The following is a 22669-nucleotide window of genomic DNA, read 5'->3' on the forward strand; positions in this document are numbered from 1 at the left end:
TCTCTGCCACCATGAGTATGAGCTGCATATTAAGAATCAACAGCTGGAGAGAATTGTACAATTGTGTGTATTCAATAACCCATAAAAGATTGAGTAATAGTCAAATCCAACAACAGTTAAATTAATCAGAAGTTATGTTTGTTGTTAATTATTCAATCAATTCATTTTTGTTTGTTTTTGCAAAACCATCTAGTAACTATCTGGTTCTCTTTGTATCTGATTATAATAAACTCAGCAGATGTTGATTGGAACTTGGCTTTGATAAATTGTTCAGGAGGTTTAAAATTCTAAATGATAAAAAAAGGAGGGCCCTTTCTGTGCAAGCTACATTTTAAACATTGTATTTACAATAAATGCTTCTTCACTTAGAAAAAAATAAAGTGACAATGATCACGTCATTAAGAGCCATCAGCTTCTGTTTGCCTTGAGCACAGCACTCACATGTTTTGCCCCCCTTTTCTTTTTTGGGAGGGGGGACAAAAGGCCAAGTTTCTGTGAAAAGCAAATCCACAAATTCATTCAGTGTGCACCGCAGGCACCCTGTGAAAATCAAAACAAGAAACCTCCTCTTCTGCATTTGTAAGACCCTGCTGCCAAAGTCAGCGGAAGGTTGTTGGCTTAACTCCTTCGTCCCCGGCGGAGCTGCGTGTCTTTGAAAACACTGCGGAGCATTACATGCAGTCTCCAGCCAGCAACTCTGCAGAGACCACAAAGGATGGAATATCCTTTCCATACTAAATATCAGCTCCAAATCACATGGGAATCTTTTAGTGTGTTAAATTGCAGAACCCACATCAGAGTGTAGCCTCTGTTAAAATGCTTTCCGACCTCAAGGGAAATGCTTTCTATTCCATGCTGATCTACGCTGTTTAAACCTTTTAGACCAGCAGGAATTGTATACCACCTTTACCCCCCCAGTACCGCAGAGAGACCTGTGTAGGTTACTGTGTGAGCACTTGCTAATGCCTGTGTTTGTAATGGTGGTTTGTGTATTAACCCTTATAGAGTTTTGGGGCAACTGTATACAGTATTTTCCACAGTTGGCCTCCTCTAAAGAAGATACATTAACCTTTTTAGGTCCTGCCTCTTAGGCTTGTACATCTTGGGATTTTCTGTGTGTGTGGTTGTTTGTGTGGAAACGCTACTGAAGACGCATGCACTTCTTTCACATGACTACATGGTTTAAAATGGTTGGCCCTAGTTTTTGTCATATGATGTGTATGAGGAATTATTTTGTTGCTTGTAGTCACATCTGCTTGCTCAGGTTGAAAGAATGTCTCGGTTTATTGTGTGTGCGCATGGGTGCTTATGTGTCTGTTGTCTGTCAGTTGCCTTTGTTGTGAGGGATGAAAGTGCCTTCTAGCCATCAGTGGTTACTAAAGGAAGTTGTTTCAAGTAATGGTTGCGTTTGCTTCTAGCTCTCACTTCGTTAAATGCACACACTGCCATACACACAGAAACCCCCATTAAACTGACCCTGTTATTTGTTTCCTTCTACCCTGTGACATGTTAGGGCCGAAAAAATGGGGAGTAAGAAGGGGCAAGCACTTTGTTGTCTCGAGTTGATTGTCCTACCACCTCTCGGAGGACTTGGTCTAAGTGGGCAGATGTGTGATGGACAGAGGGCTGGAGTTGGTGACTTTGTGAGAAATGGAGAGAGAGGGGGTGGATGAAAAGAGAAGGTACAGAAGTAGAAAAGGACAGGGAGGGAATATTGATGTTTGCTAAGTTACTGTAGTGGCTAGGAGGAGACAGAAAAAGAGTGAGAAGGAAGAAAAAGGCAGAATAACGTTTTATTGACTTGTGCCGAGCTGCAGGCAATTTAAGCAGATCAGGAGGGAGAGGGTGTGAGGGAGTGGGTGTTATCTTTTCTCCTGTGCGGATCAATCAGATGATGTAGTGATAAGACTATGGATTACACCGCCATTTACACGCTCCCTATGTATGTGTATGTGTGTTGTCATGTGTGTGAATACAGCAACTCACACGTTTGCCGGCTGTGGTTAAGTCGCAGATGCACAAACATTTATTCTCTGTTAATAACAGCATCCAAAGTGGACTTTTTTTGATTGGCGTTGTCAAAGAAAATTGATACTCACACACTAATCATTGCTAAAAATTACTGTCTGATACTCAATTTCTACAGCAACGATACTAACAGTGCTGGCTTTGCCTCCTGCAGTTGACACACAACTTCACACATATCTGCTGCAGACAGCCAGGCACACTAGCAGCTGAAGTAGTTGACGTTCTTGACACTAACAGACACTTAGGAACTTAAAGAAGTCAGTCAGGCTCCAGTTTGAGAAATATTTAAGTTTTAAACAGTTATCATAAATGTTAACCTGGCCAGCACACAGCATACCGTTTAACTCTATTAGCAATAATCCAATAGTAATATTAGCCAACTGTTATCACTGTGGTAGCGGCTAGTGGCCGGGCTCATAATAAAGTGATAACATTAATATGGGAGCTACACAGCAAAGGTTATCAGTCCTGTACGTCTGGAACTTGACAGTGTAATTATTTTTAACAGGACAACAAGTGTTAAGCTTCTCTTAAAGTTCCAAATTGAGGCTGAGAAAAGTCTGAGCTCGTAGATGGCGTCAGCCTATCTTACCAACTTCATCTGATCAGCAGCAAAAACATGGTGACAGGTCACCTGACGCCCAGCACTACTTCAGACAACCTATTTTTTTTACATTTATTTTGCACTAGAGAATTACTTTGATTTGCTGTGACAGTTATTGGGTTTGGTTTAATTAATCAGTTATTGTTTGGATGTACAACAATGTAGAAAATATAGCTTTCAGTTTCCCAGAGTTTATGTGGTTTTCAGGCTATTTTTCATCTGATCAGAAGTTGGGGAAAAAAAGATATTGATAGTGATGAAATAAGGAAACATTGGTCATTTTTCTAGCGTGGGAAACTAGAAACAACAGTCATTAAATGTTATCCATCAGATTAATGTATTAATACTTAACCACAGTGATACCTGATTGATATCCTGAAACTGTGTACAAAAATGTGCAAATGAAGTAAAGCATTTATTGGCTGTGGCATTTTAACCGTGCTTCATGGATTATACCCTGACTGTGTTTGTATGTCATGACTGGTTAAAGCATCATATGGGTCAGTGGCTTGCCTGGGGTAATAGACCCCTCGTGACACTGGAATGTTCCAGATATTGTCACATAGTCACCATCATTACTGCCGTGTCACCACCATGACCAAACACTGTGGAATAAAAGGGGTTTGCATGGTTGGATTGTGCTTTAAAGACAGCAGTGTGTGTGAGTGAATAACCTCAATTTCAATAATCAATCAACAATCAAATATGTTGGCCATTCTCACTGAATATGGAAACGTACAGCAAGTTGACTTTTAGGCAGCTTAGCTGCTTTTACGAATTGTTTTTAAGGGCATTTGAGGAATTCTCAGAATGCTGCTTCACATGCGACTTCCATAGTATGAGACCACATTAGTTTAGACTTTAAAAAAGGCATTTCTTTGAATATAAAATCTAATTTGTGGCATTTTAGAATGTGTCCTTATATGAATTCATGATTAAACTGAATCTATTTAGTGTTTTGAAATGAGATACTTCTGCATTTCTTGTTGTAAATACCAGTCGGATACGCACCTTAAAGCACAACAAATCTAAAGAATTCTCATGTCAGACAGAAAAACACTCACACAATCACCCCAAACATCACAACCTACATTAATTTATTTTCTGCTGGACAATCTGCTTTAGATCAGAATAGAATTTTGAGTGCTTTTATTTTGTCTGATTCATTTCGTTGCCTTTCCCTCCTGTCTCTAGCCACTTCAGATCGACGATAACTTCTGTGGTCAGGACTTCAACCAGCCTCTGGGGGGAACCAGCACCATCGAGGGGATTCCTCTCTTCATCGATAAGGATGATGGCATGACTTCAGTGGCAGCGTATGACTACCGCGGCAACACTGTGGCGTTTGTTGGCTCACGCAATGGGAAACTGAAGAAGGTAGGATTGTTTGTGTGTGTGTGTGTGGTCTTTTTAAAAATTTTATTTTATTTTATTTTTTATCAATTCTGGGTTTTCTTTTCCATTTGAACTGGATGGAATATGAAGTTGAAGGGAAATTGTGTGTAAGCCAAAAAGGCATTTTGATATTTGTCGTTTATTTATTATCCAGTTAAAAGGAAGCAACTTTCTGGCAAATATTTTTTTACTCGTGAATGGTGACCAGAGTTTTGCCCAGTGATGCTTGTCAGTTCATAAGCTGTGTACTGGCGGCCTAATCGTTGTAGATTTGCATAAGGCACTTTGCTGATGCTTTTTTTATACTAAATGCAGTCATCACCATTTTTCTCGCTAGTGGCTATTTCCAGCAGGACATCAGAGTGTCTCTTTAAAACCTGTTAATTTAACAAGCAATTTAAAGCAAGTCTGCGCCTACTCTTTCATTGATTGTCATGTTTGTCACGTCAGGCATAAAACGTAACTGCTTTGTCCCAATGCCACGTACGGTCTTTTAAGAGCTCACCTTCAATCAATCCAACAGCTATGACTGGTGAATGGCTTTTCTGTTCAGGTCAGCTGTGCAGGGCTGAGGTGGATAGATAGAGCTTTGGACAGGGATAAAGTGGTGATGGATGCATTGGTGGGGAAGAAGAAAATCTAAAGTGCATTTCTTGATGAAACTATTGTCCCTTTCTTTGGGTCAATTTCTTTGTGGATTCAAAGCAAGTTAGGGTTTATGTCATCACACTTATGCGGCTGTTGCACCCTTTTCTGTAGAGGAATGATTAATGATGTGCAGTCATGTAACAAATGGACAAACCTCTGTGCCTGATTAAACTGATATAGCTGACCTTTTGTGATTGTATGTTAGATATATGTACAATTTTCCGCAATTATGGTCCTTTTTGTGTAATAGTGTTGTGTTCAATCTCAGCAATTGTTCCTTTGTGCGTGTGTGTGTGTGTGTGTATCCAGACTATGGAGGACAGAGCTCTTGGGGTAAATGGTATCTCATTAGAATTCACCCCATTTCTCTCCACACTGCTCAAGACCTGTCATCCATTCAATATTATGAATGTATAATCAGCCTGTGTGTTTGTGCACTTTTAATACGAGTTTATGTATTCACACAATGCTTGTGTGTTTGTCACTCACAGTGTGCATAATAATGCATCGCGCTTGCGATGGCATGGGTTCGTGTGTGCACGCATGTGTTTGTGTTTATGAGAGCGCATGAGACGGCAAACAATACAGTGTCGACTAAGATTCAGTGCCGTGCATTTGTCAAAGTGACACCCATTCACTTAGCTCGGCAACAGTCCCTTTATTTATTTAGCTGTTCTCACATGTCTTTTCTTGTGTGGTGTTATGCAGTCTGACTGAGGTATATACGTGTGTTTGGAGCATCACCTGGGGAAGAGACTGCTGCAGTAGGTTTTGAGATAAGTCGTTTTCATGTGTGTGCGCGCCTTCATATGTGTGTGTGTGTGTGTGTGTGTGTGTGTGTGCGCGCGCAACAGCAAAGCCAAGGAGCCCGCGGTTCTTTTGGCTGCCTTGTGTTTCAGTCAAACCCAAAAACAACTAAAATAATCTGGTCTTGGAAAGGATTCAGTTTGCTATGAAGGAACAATATCTGAAACCTGACGTTGAAGCATGCACAGACATGCTCACTCACTCACTCACTCACTCACTCACTCAGACAGCAGCCATAAAGAGGCAGATGAAGAAGAAAAAAATGGAAAAAGAGCAACTGAATTAATAGTGTGTGATAACAGATTGTTGGGTCCTCTGATTGTGTGCGTCAGTGTTTCTGTAACTGATTTTTATTTGTGTCATTATCCTTTCAGTAAAAGCATCGTCTGTTTCAGGACGAGTGTTAAAGTTTGTGTGGACGAGTGGGAGTCCATGCAGGCCATGAAGGAATTACTGAGTATGTTCCTGTTCTTACACCTTCCTCAGGAGAGCATTAGTGTTGAATGTTGTTTATATAGCTCTGCCTGAGGGCGATGAAGGGAAAGAGGGGCAGAAATAAGGAGAGTATTGGTTGGCTGGATGAATTTGCCTTAAGGAGACAGCTTGCATGTGTGCTTTTCAGGTGCGTTTTAAGAGACATGGAAAGGTATGTTTGGCAACTCCGAAAAACAACAAATCTGGCAGTGACTGTTGCAATAATTTTAAATATAACCAACTAATGTTTGCCAAGTGGATCCACGTTAATCTCCTGGGAGAGTTTTGAGGTTTAAGGAACATCACTTTACCTTAAATAACTTTTTGTTCACATCTTTATTGGCTAGACGTGAAGTGCTTTGATAATCTGTTATATCTGCGCTCAGTCTATTTTTAACTAACTATAATGTTCAAGGTTTTCCAGAGCAACAAGACAGTAGCATAAACAACATGTTTTAAGCACTAATGAAGTCCCTCTGTGCTCTGTAGCCTCTCACACACTCGCAGGAGAAGCTTTTACTAATGAGTAATGGTTTGATGGGACACCGACATTAGAGAGAGAGAATCAGGAAGGAAGATGGTAAGATGAAGGAGATATAGGAGGTTAGCGGAAGAAGGAAGCGATGAAGAGAGGTGATGCCCACTGATTAACTAATTTCAATGGTCATCTGGATACTGCTGTGGTCAAGGGCACAACTGTTGACCGGCTATCCGCTGCACTTAATTTTTAGGATTAAAAGCTCTGATTCTCTGATGGTGTGATTATGTCTGGGTGCTTGGCTCTGCCTGCCATCGGTCCCTGTGTGTCTTTGTCAGCTTTATTCTAGTGGACCTTATTCACTCCTCTTTTATTCCTTTCTGTCTGAAGAAGCATTGTAACAAAGCTGCTGTGGTTTGTTTAGCCAACACATTTACAATGATAAAAGTCTGAGTGATTCTCTCAGCCACTTCTGTGCTTTCAGGCCCCGTTGAGCAGTGACAATAAATGGGCATCAACCATGACACACTCACACATACGCTTGCACGCATATGCACCATCTCAATAGGTGGTCTGGGGAGAAGAGAGAAGAAGGGAGGATCGCACTTGACAATCTAGTACCTATTGTGTCTGCTTTTGGTGCTGCACACACATGAATACTCAAACGCAGGTTAGGATTCCTCAGCTGCACCCTCCATCAGAGGCCAGCACGAGCCATCTGCTGTGTATATATGGCCAGTGTGCCAGGTGGTACGAGCCCCAAGTGCTCGATGTGTCCCCCATTGTGTCCATGCCAGGCTCAGGTGTGTGGGTGTGGAGGTGCCGTCCAATGACCATTCATCAGTGCATCAATTGAGCTTCCCCGCAGTTTCTGACAGAAGTTAGAAGACAATATAAGACGAGCGTAAACAGCCAGCATAAGAATAACATAGTGAATGGGACAAATAAGGCCTTACACTACATGTTACTACATGAAACGCATAGGTTTATAGATGTAACAAACTTAAACATAGCATTTTAAAAATCCTTTGAATATGAGAAATCATTTTTTGAAAATCCCCTGACCTGTCCAGGGTGTACCCCACTGCTGAAAAGCAGCTGGCAAAGGTTCCAGCTCCACTGTGACCCTGAATTGGATAGGTGGAAGAAAACTGATGGATATTCAAAGCAGAGTGCAGTGGATGATGGTTTGAGAGCATGTCTTGGAGCCAAAAAATAACATGTTTGACCCTACAACTAGTAAGCATTTTCATTAGCTAATCAGTACAGGATCTGTTGAGGTGTATGTGAAAGCGAACATGACCGAGTATTTGTTCTGTCACCCTGCAGCACATTGTAAAAGCTAAGTGGAAGACTGCGTCAGCTAAGCAGCTGGAATCTAAACATTAAGTGGCAGATGGGATTTCACATGTTGTTGCTGTTGTACACACAGCAGGCCTCATGAAGCCACAGTTAGGTTTATGAATTACAGATTCTGAGTCTTTGAGTCTCATCTTCAGTTTGAGCTTTGTCTAAAATTACCTCAGCAAATGTTCTAAATAATATTTCTCACTGTCAAATTTTAAGAAAAACTTAACCCACACAAGCGACTGTAACATAAAACTTGCTCCAACTTCTTTGGTGTTAAAGATTATCCCCAAAAGTGATCTAATGATCTAAAGCTTGTATCTTTATTTTTCTAACCTATTGAAAATAACAAAAAAATGTTTCATCATAGTAAAGATAATACTGCAGAAATGAGGTTTAAGCCGTAACTACACCGGTGAGACAGCCTTTCAGGGGTTAATAAGAAGTGACAGTTTGTCATTTGTATGTGTATATTGCTGTGTGAAGTCACTGATGTATTCCACTGGGGCTGCCGGTGTCACCGTCAAGAGACCATGTCATGGCCTAATTGACTGATGATTGTTATTCTACTGGTGCATAATGCTGCCCTGTCAAACTCCCCTGTGTGTATATGTGTTTGTGTGTGTGAGGCTGTTTTTAGTGCTTTGCATTTAAATTGTTGTTCCAGCCTTCTCTTTGCAGACAGTGCCCAAATAGTAAAAAAACAATTATATATAAATAAATAAAATAAAAACACACATTCTGAAAATAAAGTAGTTGCTTGTCAGGGAGGAATGATGAAATAAACATCTGTCTTTTACCGATTCTCTATTTGTGTTGTTGTCTTTTAATTGAGAATGTGCTGAAAATTACAGTCTGAAAATATGGTACATAGACTTTGTTTGTTCGTGTGTGTGTGTGAGTGTCTGAGTGAGAGACTTCTGTGGTTTGTGTCATCATTTGGCTCAGCCTCCCAAGCCACGAGTTGTTTGGCCCGGGCATGAGCACAGAGGCCGGCTTTGTGCGGGCGCTTGGTGGCCCTCGGTCATTAGTTCACCCAACTGCATGGGGTCACACAAACACGCACGAAGCGGATGAGAAAGCGACGGAGGAAATGGAGATGTAGCTGATTGTGAAAGAGATTTGATATGGCAGAGGCTATGGAAGTTATGATCAAGTTCCCTAGACAAAACGGATAACTTGCACTTTGCATTTAACACCAAGTTTTTCCACCTAATTTAGTTCTCTCCCAGCGCGCCATCCGTCTTCCAATCTAATCATAATGTTCTCATATTAACAGCTAAATGTATCATTTTCTGCTACAATTTGTTCCCTCTCCTGACAGCACAGTAAAATGGTGTTTTCCCAAATAGCCCAGTTGAGCCACAAATGTGTGAGACGAGCCAGGAATATGCCGTAGGACCGCTCATTTAGTACGCAACCTCAAATGAATTTTGCCTTTGTTATTCTAACCGTGGCTAATACAGTGCTCAGAGGACCACAGATGGTGATTTTATTGTTGTTTTTTTGTTTTTTGGGGAGTGAAACTTGAGCTATATGCATATTATTAAAGTAATGTAATGACCATTATATGGTCTTATTTCATTGTCCACTGCCTGCATCTGTATAAGTATGTTTGACAATCTAAAACTCCAAGCTTAAGCTAATGTGTCTGTGTTTGTGAGATTGTCGCTCAAGCAAATGGATATCAGTTGTCTCTGTTCATTGCCTGCCTGAGTCTTTCTCCCATATGTAGGTTATCCTTGCATGTGACTATATTCATCCTACAATAGCGTTCAGCATCTTTACGTGAATGCACTCTCGCACACGTCTGCACACGTTCGAGCCTTTGGAGGGTGTCATTGTAGATTCACACTGTGAATATACGGGGTTTGTTCACTTCTGCTATCTCTGCTTTTGCTCATTGTATGAGCAGCAACCATATTGACTGTTGGATAATATAAGCTCTAACAATGTCTAAAACTCATCCATAACCCTCAACTCTGACTAGTGTAACAAGCACAGTGAGTAACAGGATCATCCACTGCTTCCTCACTTTGCCTCTTTGCTTCTGTTCTCTGCCTTGTTTTCTCTGTTTCATCTGCTGCTCACATATTCTCTTTCTATCTCCTTCTGTGATCAAAGATTCCCCTCCCTGATAATAGCTGAGCGTTTGTATGTGTTGAGATGAAATGGCAGTGATCGCTATTTCTCTCTAATCATTTTCTCTCATTAAAGTGAGGAGTGTGCGCATATGCACTCCGAATGCAAATAAATATATGTACAAGTATACATATATACAGGAAGTTTGCATGTATAAAGTTTGCGTATGCCCACGCACACACATACACGCTCTTTCCCACTCCAGAAAATAGGTTGTAGCACTTAGATTGTAAGGGTAGACAGTAATGAGGGGTCTTCTTAAAAGATTTAATGCCATACCATCCTTTACACATGCATGATTCCATCCAGTCTCATTAAACCAGGGGTCTAATTCTGCACCTTTTTCCTGCAAGAGCTTCATATGCCATAACGAGCCATATTTCCTACCTTCCTAACAAGCTATGGTGACATTAAGAGGCGATATGACTTGATAGTTCACTCTCAAAACCTTAACAAATGTGTCTTAATCTTGGCACCAATCTAGTCCTTTAACCAAAGCTACAATAAATGTTTAAAGCTAATCATTTTTAAAGAACAAGATAAGTTACAGTGGGCTTCTGTGTAGGCTAATGCCACAAATGAGAACGGTTCAGTCCTTGATAATCTCAGCGCTAATGCATTTTAGCTCAGTTCAACTGTGTGTGACTGCACTGCACAGCACTCATTCACTACCTCTGCGTTCTCTCCACAATTCGCTACTACCAGGGGTTAATGAGCCAAAGTGGGGAGTAGATGAGAGTGGGGAAAAAGCCAAGAGAAAGGGATACAGAATGAAAAGAGAGAGCAAGGGAGATGAATTATAAATGCACCACGCTAGAATCCATTTTTAAGGGAAGATTAGAAGAGTCTGGATGCAAGCTGGGATGCTCACATGATCCAAGTGAGGACGAGGCCAGCCTGTTTCTAGGTCATCTCCATTAGGCATCTCGGGGTGGAACATCAAAGAGTCCCCACTCTCCATATGATATGTGTGTGTGAAAGTTACATGCACTTTTTAAAATTGCACTCAGTTTTACTGTACAATAGTGAAAATCACAGTATACTGTTGATGTGCTTAGTGTATTTTTTCCAGCAAATAATGATTTTCTTTAAGGCATCAGTTCCATAGAATTATAGCAGAGCTCTGTCTATGGCAGCTGATACAGCCAAGAGCACACCTGGTGGATGGCACAATGCCAGGACTCATGGTGTCATTATTTCTGACAGGACACACACACGCACTAGAGGGAATGTCATAGCTCATACTGAAAGGTAAAATGAGCCCATTCATGCAGGTATATACCAACTTGGAAACACACTGGGACAGCACAGTGTCCGGAGGTTTGGTCATGAGTGACACAGCAGGCAAAGATTACCTTTGGAGGCTATATTTCTCATACAGTCACAGTCACACGGTGTCTCATACGCTCATTCCTTTCCAATTAAACACAGCAGCTCACAGTATGTATGTTCCTGGTTTTAAAAGAGACTGTCTTCAACTCGCTACACAGCTCACCACAACCCCATTACAGCCACATGTGGAAGCTTAACCTCTTAGCCATTAAATGGAAGAAATCAGCAACTGTTTATGGATGGATACCCTGACACAGAAGTAGGACACATAATGGAAGGAGGCACAGCACTTTGATGCTTCTCTGAGGAAAAAAAAAAAAATAAAAATAAAAAAGATAATACAAGGATTCTTTTCCATCTCCATTACACCAAATGATGAGTGTAAATATATGAGTTACTATCAAATTGGCTAATCTACTGTGAAGAATGCAAATGGCACTGCCGTGCACACACTCATGCACGCAGCCTCCTATGGGAAACAACTGTAGCAGGCTTATCAGATTACACGTTGCAAAGCTAATAGATTCTTAATAGATTGTTTTTGATTAGTTCCTGTGGTTTAGTGACGTTAAGATGATTAACATTTGTGAGTAGGGAAACAAACACACATTTGCATTCACACTCACCTGCGTATATTTGCATACAGTGTTGTATGAGGTGACTGCAAATTCTGTTACTGTAATTTGTGAATGTCTTTTTCTGAAGTGTGTGACATCAAATGGACGTTGTAGGCTTTAGTAGCACTTCAAGGCCATGAAATTAACACTGGGTCTGTCTCTGTCTCTGTTTTTTTTTTTTTTTTTTTTTTTTTTTTTAAACGCACACACTTCAAAATACTTTTGAGATACACGAACAAAAACAAGTCCAAATTCAACAGCTCCCTGCGTTTATCCTTCTCACACAGCATGATGGCATCTCCCGCTGTCTAACTAATTATCCCTCTGTCCTGTGCCCCCCCAGGGGTAATAGCTTGAGCCTGAAACCTTGTCACAGTGTTAGCTGGCTTTGTATCTTGCCCCAAGCCTGCCTGCTTTCAGACCACTCGCCTCATGACCACTTCTGGCCATACTGCACTCACCCTGTGGGTAATCCTGTTAGCGTAAGAGTATGTGATAGCCAAGCAGAAAGCCAATTCCCCGCACTGGTCTTATGCCCTCTGCCCAGTCTCTTAGAGTAACAGCTGGCTAAAGTGAACTTATTTCAGTTTCAGGACCAACTCTTGTTCCACTATATCTAGGGTCTTCTTATTAGTATTACTGGAGCTAGAAAAAAAGCCCTATTACTGGTGTAGCTGACCTTGTGACTTAACATTTCCACCAGCTAAGTCTTTAAGAATGGTGAGGCACTTTATGTCCTTATATTCCCTCTTTTAATCCCATATCCAAATTATGCAATTGTCTCCTTTTGGTAATTTATCCATCCATTTATTAAATTCAAATGTTTCAACCTGATTAATTAGTCTCCCTTTTCCATGTTTTTCTTGTTCCTCTTGCACTTCTTGTCCTTTCCATTTAGTCCTTCTGTTCTCTGTCTTTGCTTCACTCACACTATCGGTCTTTCTCCGTCTCACTTTTCTCCATGGAATTGGTCATTAGCTGACTGACTGAGCTGATTGCATCTATTCCCAAGGCTAGCATTTGTTTGTGCATCTTGTTTTTTTTTTTTCTTTTAATTTTGTTCACTCCCCCCTCTTTCACTCTCTCCCTTGCTCCCCACCCACTCTCCCCCAGCAGTCATTCTTTTACTCCTCCCAACTTATCTCACTTCATCTACCTTCTTTACACCCCCTGCCGCCCTCCTTTCTTGCACAATTCCATCTATCCCTTTTCTTGCTAAAATGGTCTTAGACACAAAGACTGGTGGGGGTTGCTGAATTAGCATACCAATGTACACAGACACTCCCAACAGTCGTCTCTATATCTTCTCTATAACATTAATTGCACAGTGTCATTCTAAATTGGCTAACACCAATTAAGCCCTCGCTATTATATTTAATTGGTCATTTAGCGTGGCTATGGTTTGAATGCTGTCTCCCTGGGAATGGTATAGCTGGCCTCCAGAAGCCCATGTGGCCATTTCAAAGACCGTTTCCCCCTCCCTGTGGATTTTACAATGGCCTGGCCAGCAACTGCACTGCCAAGAGCCAAGATGGAGGTGTGTGCATGTTGTGTTCTTTGGAGGGGGAGTAACAAATGGTATGGAGAGGGAGAGAGATTTTGTTCTGTCTGCCACCTCATGCCCTCCAACCACCCTCGCATCCCTCTCCTACTATGCTCCTCCATCCATGTGTTGCTGTTGGATTAGGCTAATTAAAGTACCGCAAGCGGGGTCCTCAGAGAGCAGCTACACACACACACATTGTACACATTCAGTCTTTAATGAAGGCAGGCACAGATGCACACACAATTGGAAAAACAGGAAGGAACCATGAGCACAAGCCCCCATATGTAAAAAGACATGCATCACACTCTGAAAGTACTCTAGCAACAGAGGTTCATAGGAAAAAGCATTGTGTAAATATTTCATGTGCAGTTTTCTTGCCTTTTTCTACTGTAAATGAGCTAAAGATCACGTGGACCATAGACTGTATGCAAAACATGATTGTAGCTCCCCAGTCTGCCAAATAGGAACTATTAAAGCTACTTCATGATTTGACAGCTGAGTTTCTCAGGCAGATTCATCCCTTGCCTGTAACATCTGGATTGACCACAACAACAGGGCAACCGCTGAAATGCTGCACTTCACTAACCACTTGGGCATAGCCACCATGACAACACCATCTTTTATATAAAGTTTATGGTTTAAAGTAGTTATCTTTGAGTTCCTATATAGACTCAATTGTTTGTCATCAGTAAAGAGCTGAGCTTCAGTCTGTGCAAACCCATCCTAAATGGATCATCAGGAGTCCGTATCCACTTCTAGCTATAGCCAGAGGACTCCCAGCTATGCAGTAATATCCATAGGAGCCATGTGCTGTCTTATTTATGGGTCACTGGCAGTGAACCAGTGGCCCAGAAATAACACCACAACCTCTCACTTTAACCTTGCTGTGTGTCTGCGTGTGTGTGCTTTAAAGGAATGGTTGACAGTTTTTGCCGTGTGGCACTGGAGAGTGTTTTCCTGTCTGTAGATCTTCTCTGCTTTCCTGTGTATATGTGTGTGCTGGTGTTTGTCTCAAAATGTTTGCATGTCACGGTATGCACTGCTCTTTGAATGTCAATGAAAAATTTGTTCTCAAGATAAAAAAAGAAATGGGGGGGGGGGGCAGAATAGTACAAAAAGGTAGTCTTGTCACTGAGAAAGTGAGAAAGAGAATGAACACTTGGTAGGAATCCCTTCCGGATGTTTCTACTTTCAGGATATTGACTGTGTCTCTGGAAAACCGCCTGCTTCCAGGGAAACCTATTGGATTACTGATAACCTTGGAATTGATACGGCCAGTACACGGGGTGTTTAAGAGAGGGAACGGACAGAGATTGTGGGTACACAGACTTCTTTGGTTAGCTATATTCTCTTTAACTGCTCTTTTGCAGTTAAATCAGTGATGGACTAATATACGTGTACTGTGTTGTTTAGCTTTCCATGCTCCTTTTAGTTGATATTTATCCTGCTTTGCAGTGGCAGGCTATGGCTTTCGTGGTCCCACGAGAGCCCCATTTTATTATCGTACAGAAGATATCAGAGCATTTTGAGCATACAACAATAAGCACAGTCACACAAGTGCACACCCAATAATAAGGCTCCAATAACATAGAGGTCTTTACTCCAACTTGTCTCCAAATCCCTCAGCGCTGGGCCTGCTCCTCGGTTGCCATGGCAACAGTAGTCAGGGCAGCCACGGTTGGCAATAGTGAGGAAGAAGAACGATGAGAGAGAGAGAGTCACAGGGAGCATTGATGTTTGTGATTCAGCCATGGGATTTCAACGCAGCCACAACACTGAAACTGGGTTGCTGCAATGTTGCTGAATGTTAGAGTTGTGCACCACAACAGTGGGAATGCAGTTTCAGCTGGGGTTGGAAATAAGTGGGCTTGTAGGTCATGTTTACCCCTGTGTGCATTTGTGTGTGTAAGGAGAGAGAGGGATGTGCGAGGGAGAAATAAAATTGCAGAGGCAACACACACATGCGCGCACACACACACACACACACACACACACACACACACACACACACACACACACACACACACACACACACACACACTCATTAACTCCTTCTGCATGTTCAGTCTGTCTTCATGTTTGTGTGTGTGTGTTCATTCATGCACTGTGGCTGTGGAAAGGATTCATTCTACACTTCATTGCTTTGATAGTACATCTGCTTACAACTACAAGTTTTTTTTATTATTATTAAAATTTTGCTGTAAAAATACATCTTACACAAACTTCTTTTAACATCTGTTAAAAGCTTGCCAGTAACTCATTTGACTTTTAGTATAATGCCATCCAGTTGAAAAACATTTTCCAGAAAGAAAAAAAACAACAATGAGCTGTTGTTGTTGGGGAAATCTCTCCTCTGTACATGTACAGTGGAGAACAGCACAGCACAGAGTGGATGCACAGCAAACAGGCAGTTAGTGTCAGAGCTCCGATGGAAAATCCATAGTTTCATTACACTCCTAGTGGTATTAATGTGGCCAGGAGGCGACCAAAGCTCTATCATGGGCCCTAGGGGAGCAAAAATGGCTGCATTTAGTAATGCAGTGGAGTGAAGAGGAGGCAAGAGGGTCAAGACTGCCGGTGGGAATAAAGTGTGTTGGAAAGACAGAGAGAAGCCAGATAAAGTTCATGTGCAGTAACGGGCACAGCTGCAATTGTACCCTACTCACCTTTGGAAATTTCTGCAACGCTGTGCACGTGTGTGTGAAGGAAGCTCACAGTATGATTTGACATCAATGCTGTAGGTTACAATATAATGTTTATTACACAGATCCTTCACCGACTGTCACACTAAGGTTGACATACACATTTCTTTGTATACCATGTTGTTTAAAAGGCAACTGTGTTTAGAATAGTACTTAGGAATATTTTGTAATTAAACTTTAAACGGTACCCAGACACACAACAACATTAATGGTGTATTACCATCCCACTTGGCTTGGTATGGCTGTTAACTGGCTCAGACTTCCTGCTCCTTTAATCACTGTCATGGCACAGAGATTCCTGCCTAACACAAATGAGATCGCACCAGATGCAAGCGAATTCTCAGACTACACCCATTATTATACTTCGTATTTAATAAGGGAAGTTATAAATACACCAAAATTGAGTTGTGTGATAGGGCCTGTCAGTGGTAAAGGGGCCATGGACCTGTTGGGCCCACTGCTTTCATCACCCTTTATTTAGACCTTTATTCTAATCCCAAGTGTTGTAGTTCTGTAAATGTATCATGCACAGCTTTAATGTTATTAAATTAAGAGAACTTGTCCCCCACAAATTTTCCACCATGCATAAACATTCTGCAAGATTACAAACAGACCAACGGACTCACAAGCTTGTTTGAGGAGCTTGGAAAGCCACGCTGTTGCAATTGGTGGAAAATAGCTTAAAACGGCTATTACTAAGAACCAAATAGTGCATTAATGAGACAAAGCCACTTAGAGTTATTGGAAAGGTCCTGAGGTGAGTTAATCTGGGAGAAGGTTGTACTTCAGAGCTCCTGGCTATTGTTTGTCCCTCCGGGTGATTAGAGTTAAGAGACAGGCTTTAAGGGAAATTAGCTTTCGATCGTTCCTTCTGATAAAAAGTAGCATTGTAATTGTTAGCGACCTCCAGGGTCAGAAAGTAAAGACCTGGTGAGAGGTATTGTACACAGTAATGTGGATTGATTTTAAAAATGTTGGTCATTTGCTGAAAGTTTACTATTCACTCAGCGTGAAAGTGGCAGAAATGTGTCTAAATCCCTGCTTTTTACTCCTCTTTCAGTGGAATTTGGCAACACACAGCTGCAGGAGTTCAACAGTTCTCATTTTATAAATAATCTGTACCTCATCGTCGTCTTATTCTTCAAGTAGACATGTTTATTTTGAACCTCTCTTTACCTTGTATACCTAACCAGATAACATGATGTCAGACCTCACAGGCAAGTGAGGGATTACAACTGGAACAAAAGAGAGAGGAGATGTGAGGAGAGGCAACACTCACACACAAAACACACACTCTTAATCAGACTGATTGCTTGCATCTCTGACTCCTCATTGCATCACGTCTCTAAGGCATTGCTCCTGCATCTCCCTCTCAGGCTGTTTGTGAGGAACAGATTTAGAAATGCAGGGTCCCCAGTAGACTACAAGCCACAAAAGGCCATATCCTCATGTTATGAAAGCTTAGGTGTTGACCAAAACATGAGGTGGTGTACTAAAGTGTAGACTTTTGATTCACATCCAGTGAAGTCTGTAAATGCTGTGTATATAACACTTGTCATGTACACGCTCTCATTGAAGCACAGTTATATAGAGCCAATTTCATTAGCAGTCAGACCTGACCTGCATACTTCAGTGAAAGAGTTTGAAATAAATAGAGTATTGACTAACTGAGTGCTTAGGTAGATGAAAGAAATAGTTGAACAAGTGGGTATTCAGTGTTTAAAATGCCCAAACAAGCTTTTTCTTTTGCACTTAAATGCATATTTCTCTTGTGCTGACTTTACTGACACACCAATTTTTGTTTTTTCTCCTCCCTACACTTGGAGGAGATACATACGTTTACTCTCTCACACACACACACACACACACACACACACACACACACACACACACACACACACACACACACACACACACACATTCTGACTTGTTCTCAATTCCCAAGTCATCTCCTCAGAGAGAGCGATTGAGCCAGGAGCAATGCAAATTGGGTAAAATGTTCCGGAAAGTGGCTTTTCCCACTGGGACTTCTCAACTCCAGCTCTGAGTTAGCACTCTCTCTCTGTGTATGTGTTCGCTTGTGCGTGTGTGTGTCACAGTTCTTGCACTTGCATTTGTGGGTGTGAAAATGCAAATTGCTCCACATGTGCCTGCGTGCATGAAAATGTGAACGTCTGGATGAGAGTGTGTGTGTTCACCGCTATTTCTCTCAGGCCGCAGTGGGCTGCAGACCGGGGTTAAGATTTTAGGAAGGCTAGAGACCGAAAATAAAAGCATGTTTATAAAGCAAGGTGATGGTGAAAATTGAGGCTACATCTCTGAGATCGCACCAATAAACTGCTACAAACGATCAGTTAGCTGTTAGTGTGACCATCATTTTAGAAAGAAAAAAGAAACAGAGTGGAAGACTTATTTTTGGTTAGAGGGAGATATTGTTAAATTTGCAAATACCATCTGATGTTTGTCAGAGCTTCGTACTTGGACAGCTTTTGACCACAAGCTTGGGATTTGTGAATCATTGACTCCCACGAGATATAAGGCTTTCAGTTTTTAACAATGCATGTGTAGCAATAATCCACAGGACAAGACTCTGGTCCTACTTTTATTTTACTGGTTGAGTTTGTCTCATGAACAGTAAACATTACACAAGCTTGAAATGTTAATTAACGTGGGACCTAAAACAAAGGACAAGAATCAGTTGTGCTGCATTGATGGCTCTGTTTTATAAACAGCGCAGACTTTGTGATGATTTTCAGGCCTTTGAAAATGAGACATGGATTTTAGCTTTTTATACAGCATTAAAGTCACTGAATAGAAGTGATTGAAAATTTTAAACAGCTAAAAAGATGTGAGCTCACCCTTAAAAATGTGGGTCTGTAGCTACAACCACAAGAGGGTACAAGTGCTAAATACTCTGATAAAGAGCAAAGTTCATTGTAAACTTCTATAACTTCATGAATGTTACAGAAGCAGTGCTTAATAATCAAACATAAATAATGATACATTTAACCGTTAGAGAAAAGCTGAGGTTTAAATGATCCTGGCAGATTTAATTACTTGCCTTAACAATTAAATTTGGAGAGGTTGTCAGTTTGATTGGCCAAAATAAAGTCTTTACTATGCTGCCAAGTTGCTCCTTTGTTGAAGAACTGCATCGCATGCCCTTCTGTGAGCAGGAATCAAGTTTACCTCCAGATGAACTCTTGGAAATGTTTTCTCTGGCATTAGCTATTGCTTCTGCCATGTCCGTTGCGGGGGTTGTATTGTGCTGGTTTGGATTTATTGGCCTCTCTGCATGTGTGAGTGAGTGTGTATTTTTATGTGTGTGCACGCAGTCGGTTAGGGTGGATAGTGAAGCATTACCCTTCCACAAATGGGCCGTGGAAAACCTACAGGTTGGACCATCTGCCTCCTGCACACGCGTGTGTTTCTGTGCGTGAGATTGTGTGTCTTTTGACTTCTATGAACAGGAAGGTATTGTGTATTCTAAATTTGTGACCTCACAAGTACACACGTACGAACAGCAGATTCCTGTGCTGGCTAACTTAACAGACTTGGCTCTGGATGGAGGATGCAGGATAGGAAGACAATGGGACTGTGATATTTGTTTTTACTGGAAATGGTGTGAGAGGTGGAAGGGGGTATGCAAGCACGCCTAGCGAATGGGCACAGTTTTCAGAGGCAGACCTGTAAATATGGCCCGAAAGAGGAAATGATACATGAAAGGGGGGAAAACAAGCTTGTGAATGTCTCTGTGGAAAAACACAAACACTTTATCTCCAGCTATAATCACTGAGTGAACAAACATTACTGAAGGGGTTTCGAGCCATAGAAGTGAATTGCCTTGTGAAAACGTGTAATATCATATCAGTATCAGCAGTATTGCATTTCAAGGATGTGGGATACATTTTCATCAGGCACTTATCTCAACACAGAACCATTAGACGTATTTACATCAAATCTCTCCCTCCTTTCTCTACATCCCTCCTGCTATTTTTCCCAGGAGGAAAGCACCAAAGTGTGTTTTTAAACGCAAAGAGAGCATGCCACACCATCTGTAACATGCGTATTTCTCAAAGTAAGAATATAAGTTTAATTGAGCTTTTTAATTGTCCTCTAACTCCTGCTGAGCACCCATGCTGCTGCTTAATGGTGTATGTATGCGTGCGCGTGTGTGTGTTTTCTCTGTATATGCATGTCTGGGTCTGTTGGGATGTGAATTTTTCTACTTTTGAGTGGAGAGAGTGAGTAAGCAAGCATGTGGGCTCATTCTTAATGAGCTAATAGCAAAGTGTGGTTACCCTTTGAGGAAATTGTTAGCGTCTGTTGTGTTTTTGTAGTTTTGTAAAGGAGAGAAAGGGTTAGAAGAAGAAGAAGAATTCAATTAACTTGCGTAAGAGCCGCCCATGTTGAGTTACATATTGAGTATTTGGATGCTCTTTGTACATATAGTTGTGTGTTTGAGTGTAAACAGCTGATTGGTTGCTATATTAGCGCCTCACTTTCACTGTAATTCGCTTCGATTTTGAGTTAATCTAATCACATCAATTTGCCATAAACTGTGGGAGAGAGTGGACATTTAATTTCTCTGGCTTCAACTCAAGTTAGCACAGCTGGAATGGTGTCGTGTGTGTGTGTGTGTGTGTGTGTGTGTGTGTGTGTGTGTGTGTGTGTGTGTGTGTGTGTGTGTGTGTGTGTGTGTGTGTGTGTGTGTGTGTGTGTGTGTGTGTGTGTGTGTGTGTGTGTGTGTGTGTGTGGCTATATAAATAACAGCAACTCCGGGCAGGGCTGATCTCTTTGATTGCCTGTGCAATTGTCTGTTCATGTGTTTGTGGTTTTACATATGTGAGAAATCTAGGATGAAGGATTTCCTCTTTCTATATGAACAACTTCCTCCTCTCATACACACGTCCTCTCTGTGTGGGGTGCACTTGGAGAAAGGAAAAGGATAAGCTAAGTGTGTGTGTGTGTGTTGGAGAGTACGACACAATAAAGAGTACTTCTATAAAAAGCAGTCTTGTGACAGTCCAGTGCACTCAGCTGACTGTCTGGAAACTTTGCTGTGCTTTCTTCTCCTCTCGCCTGTTTTGCTCCCAGGGCAGCCTTCTCGCTAACTTAACCTTTTTTTTTGTCAGAGCATTACATTTTAATTCACACTTTTCACTTTCCTCTGCTCTTTGTCTTGATTTTATTCAAACTGTCCTGCAGAAGGAAATGGGAGAGAGCTGTTGGAAAGCAAAGTGAAGAGTAAGAAGGCAGGGAGTGGTGATTTAATGTCCAGTAACACATGTCGGACTCTGCTCTGTCAGGGAAACGCATAAAAACAAACACGGGCGCTGGAGGTGTTTCTTCAGATGCTGATAGTGTACTACAGTATCCTGTTGCCTAAGCCATTACATCAAGTGTTAAACTTAAGTCCAACAGTGTTGTTACAGTGCCAGCACTGTGTGTGTGTTTGTGTTGGAATTTCACCATCCCAAGCTGAATAAGATTTACCCCCTGTTTACGTCAACGGAGTTATATTTAGATTGTGTACACAGATGATGATATAGATAGATAGATGGATAGCTATATATAGATATACATATGGACGTGGAATTGAGTTGTCTGCATGTATTTCTGCTTGAACTGTTGATTTGGATGAGGAAAAGGAAGTGCTGCATGTAACCACAGCCTGGGGTTTGGGCTTTTACCACACTACTAAATTCTGTAATTAAACTAAAATTAGCGTGATTGCCAAACAGTTTCTTAGCCCACTAACAAGTGAGAGCCTGCAGGGAAATGTCGTAAGAATCAGCAAACTGAATGAAAATCCTCAATTTCACTGTATTTGGTTAAAACATGACACATGCTTGTGCTGTAAGTTCCCTTATGTGTCTTTTCCACCAGCACATACTTGACTTGACTCTACTCTGTTTTGGTTGTGTTTCTATTATAATTGAGTCCCACCTCAATGTGCGCAGGGAGTCCCGTGAAGTCATTTGTTTGCAACACAAACACAACACAACCACCAAGCCACCATTTATAAAAATGCCTGCACCTCGTCCCTCATTCCCAGGTTTAAAAAATTGGTGAGTTTGATTCTTGTGAAGAGGTCATTCCCATGACTCATCCAGTGAGTTTGCTCCCTGCCCAATCAGTGGCATGCAGTCTGTTGATGACACTGTTTGGTTGCACTTGGCTCTCTTGCAACCCTGTACAAGTAGGTACAGAAGATGAACATTCAAGCACTTTTAAATATACCTGTTGTACTACCAGTAAAGTTTAGCTGGAGCTGGAACATGGAACACGAATAAAACGTCCCCCTGCCTGGATAGAGGTAAAGGATGTCCTTGAGTAAATAAACTCCACTCCATGCAGGTTAAAGGTTTGGAATTCTGGTCAAAGCTGCCAGGAGGCAAAAAGAAGAGAGCTGAATTTAGATTAGTCTTTGTCACTGCTCGGATCCTTTTGCAACTCTGTTGTTGGTTTACAGTGACTAATCACCAGTGTCTCGTCATCAGCTCTTTCACACTTTATATAATTTTGTTAAACCATGACTTTCTTATG

The 22669-nt window shown here is 41.4% G+C and overlaps 1 protein-coding gene across 5 annotated transcripts in view; it reads left to right on the forward strand.

The window, feature by feature from the left end:
• The window catches only part of plxna1b (plexin A1b), a 176519-nt gene that overhangs the window by 43960 nt on the left and 109890 nt on the right, over window positions 1–22669 (forward strand). For all 5 annotated transcript variants that reach the window (XM_085161350.1, XM_085161349.1, XM_085161352.1 and 2 more), the window contains exon 3: window positions 3827–4009. In XM_085161350.1, coding sequence (XP_085017476.1) covers window positions 3827–4009 — 183 coding nt within the window. The remainder of the gene's footprint in view (window positions 1–3826; window positions 4010–22669) is intronic.

Source organism: Neolamprologus multifasciatus, chromosome 5, assembly GCF_963576455.1.
Source record: "Neolamprologus multifasciatus chromosome 5, fNeoMul1.2, whole genome shotgun sequence".
NCBI classification, from domain to species: domain Eukaryota; kingdom Metazoa; phylum Chordata; class Actinopteri; order Cichliformes; family Cichlidae; genus Neolamprologus; species Neolamprologus multifasciatus.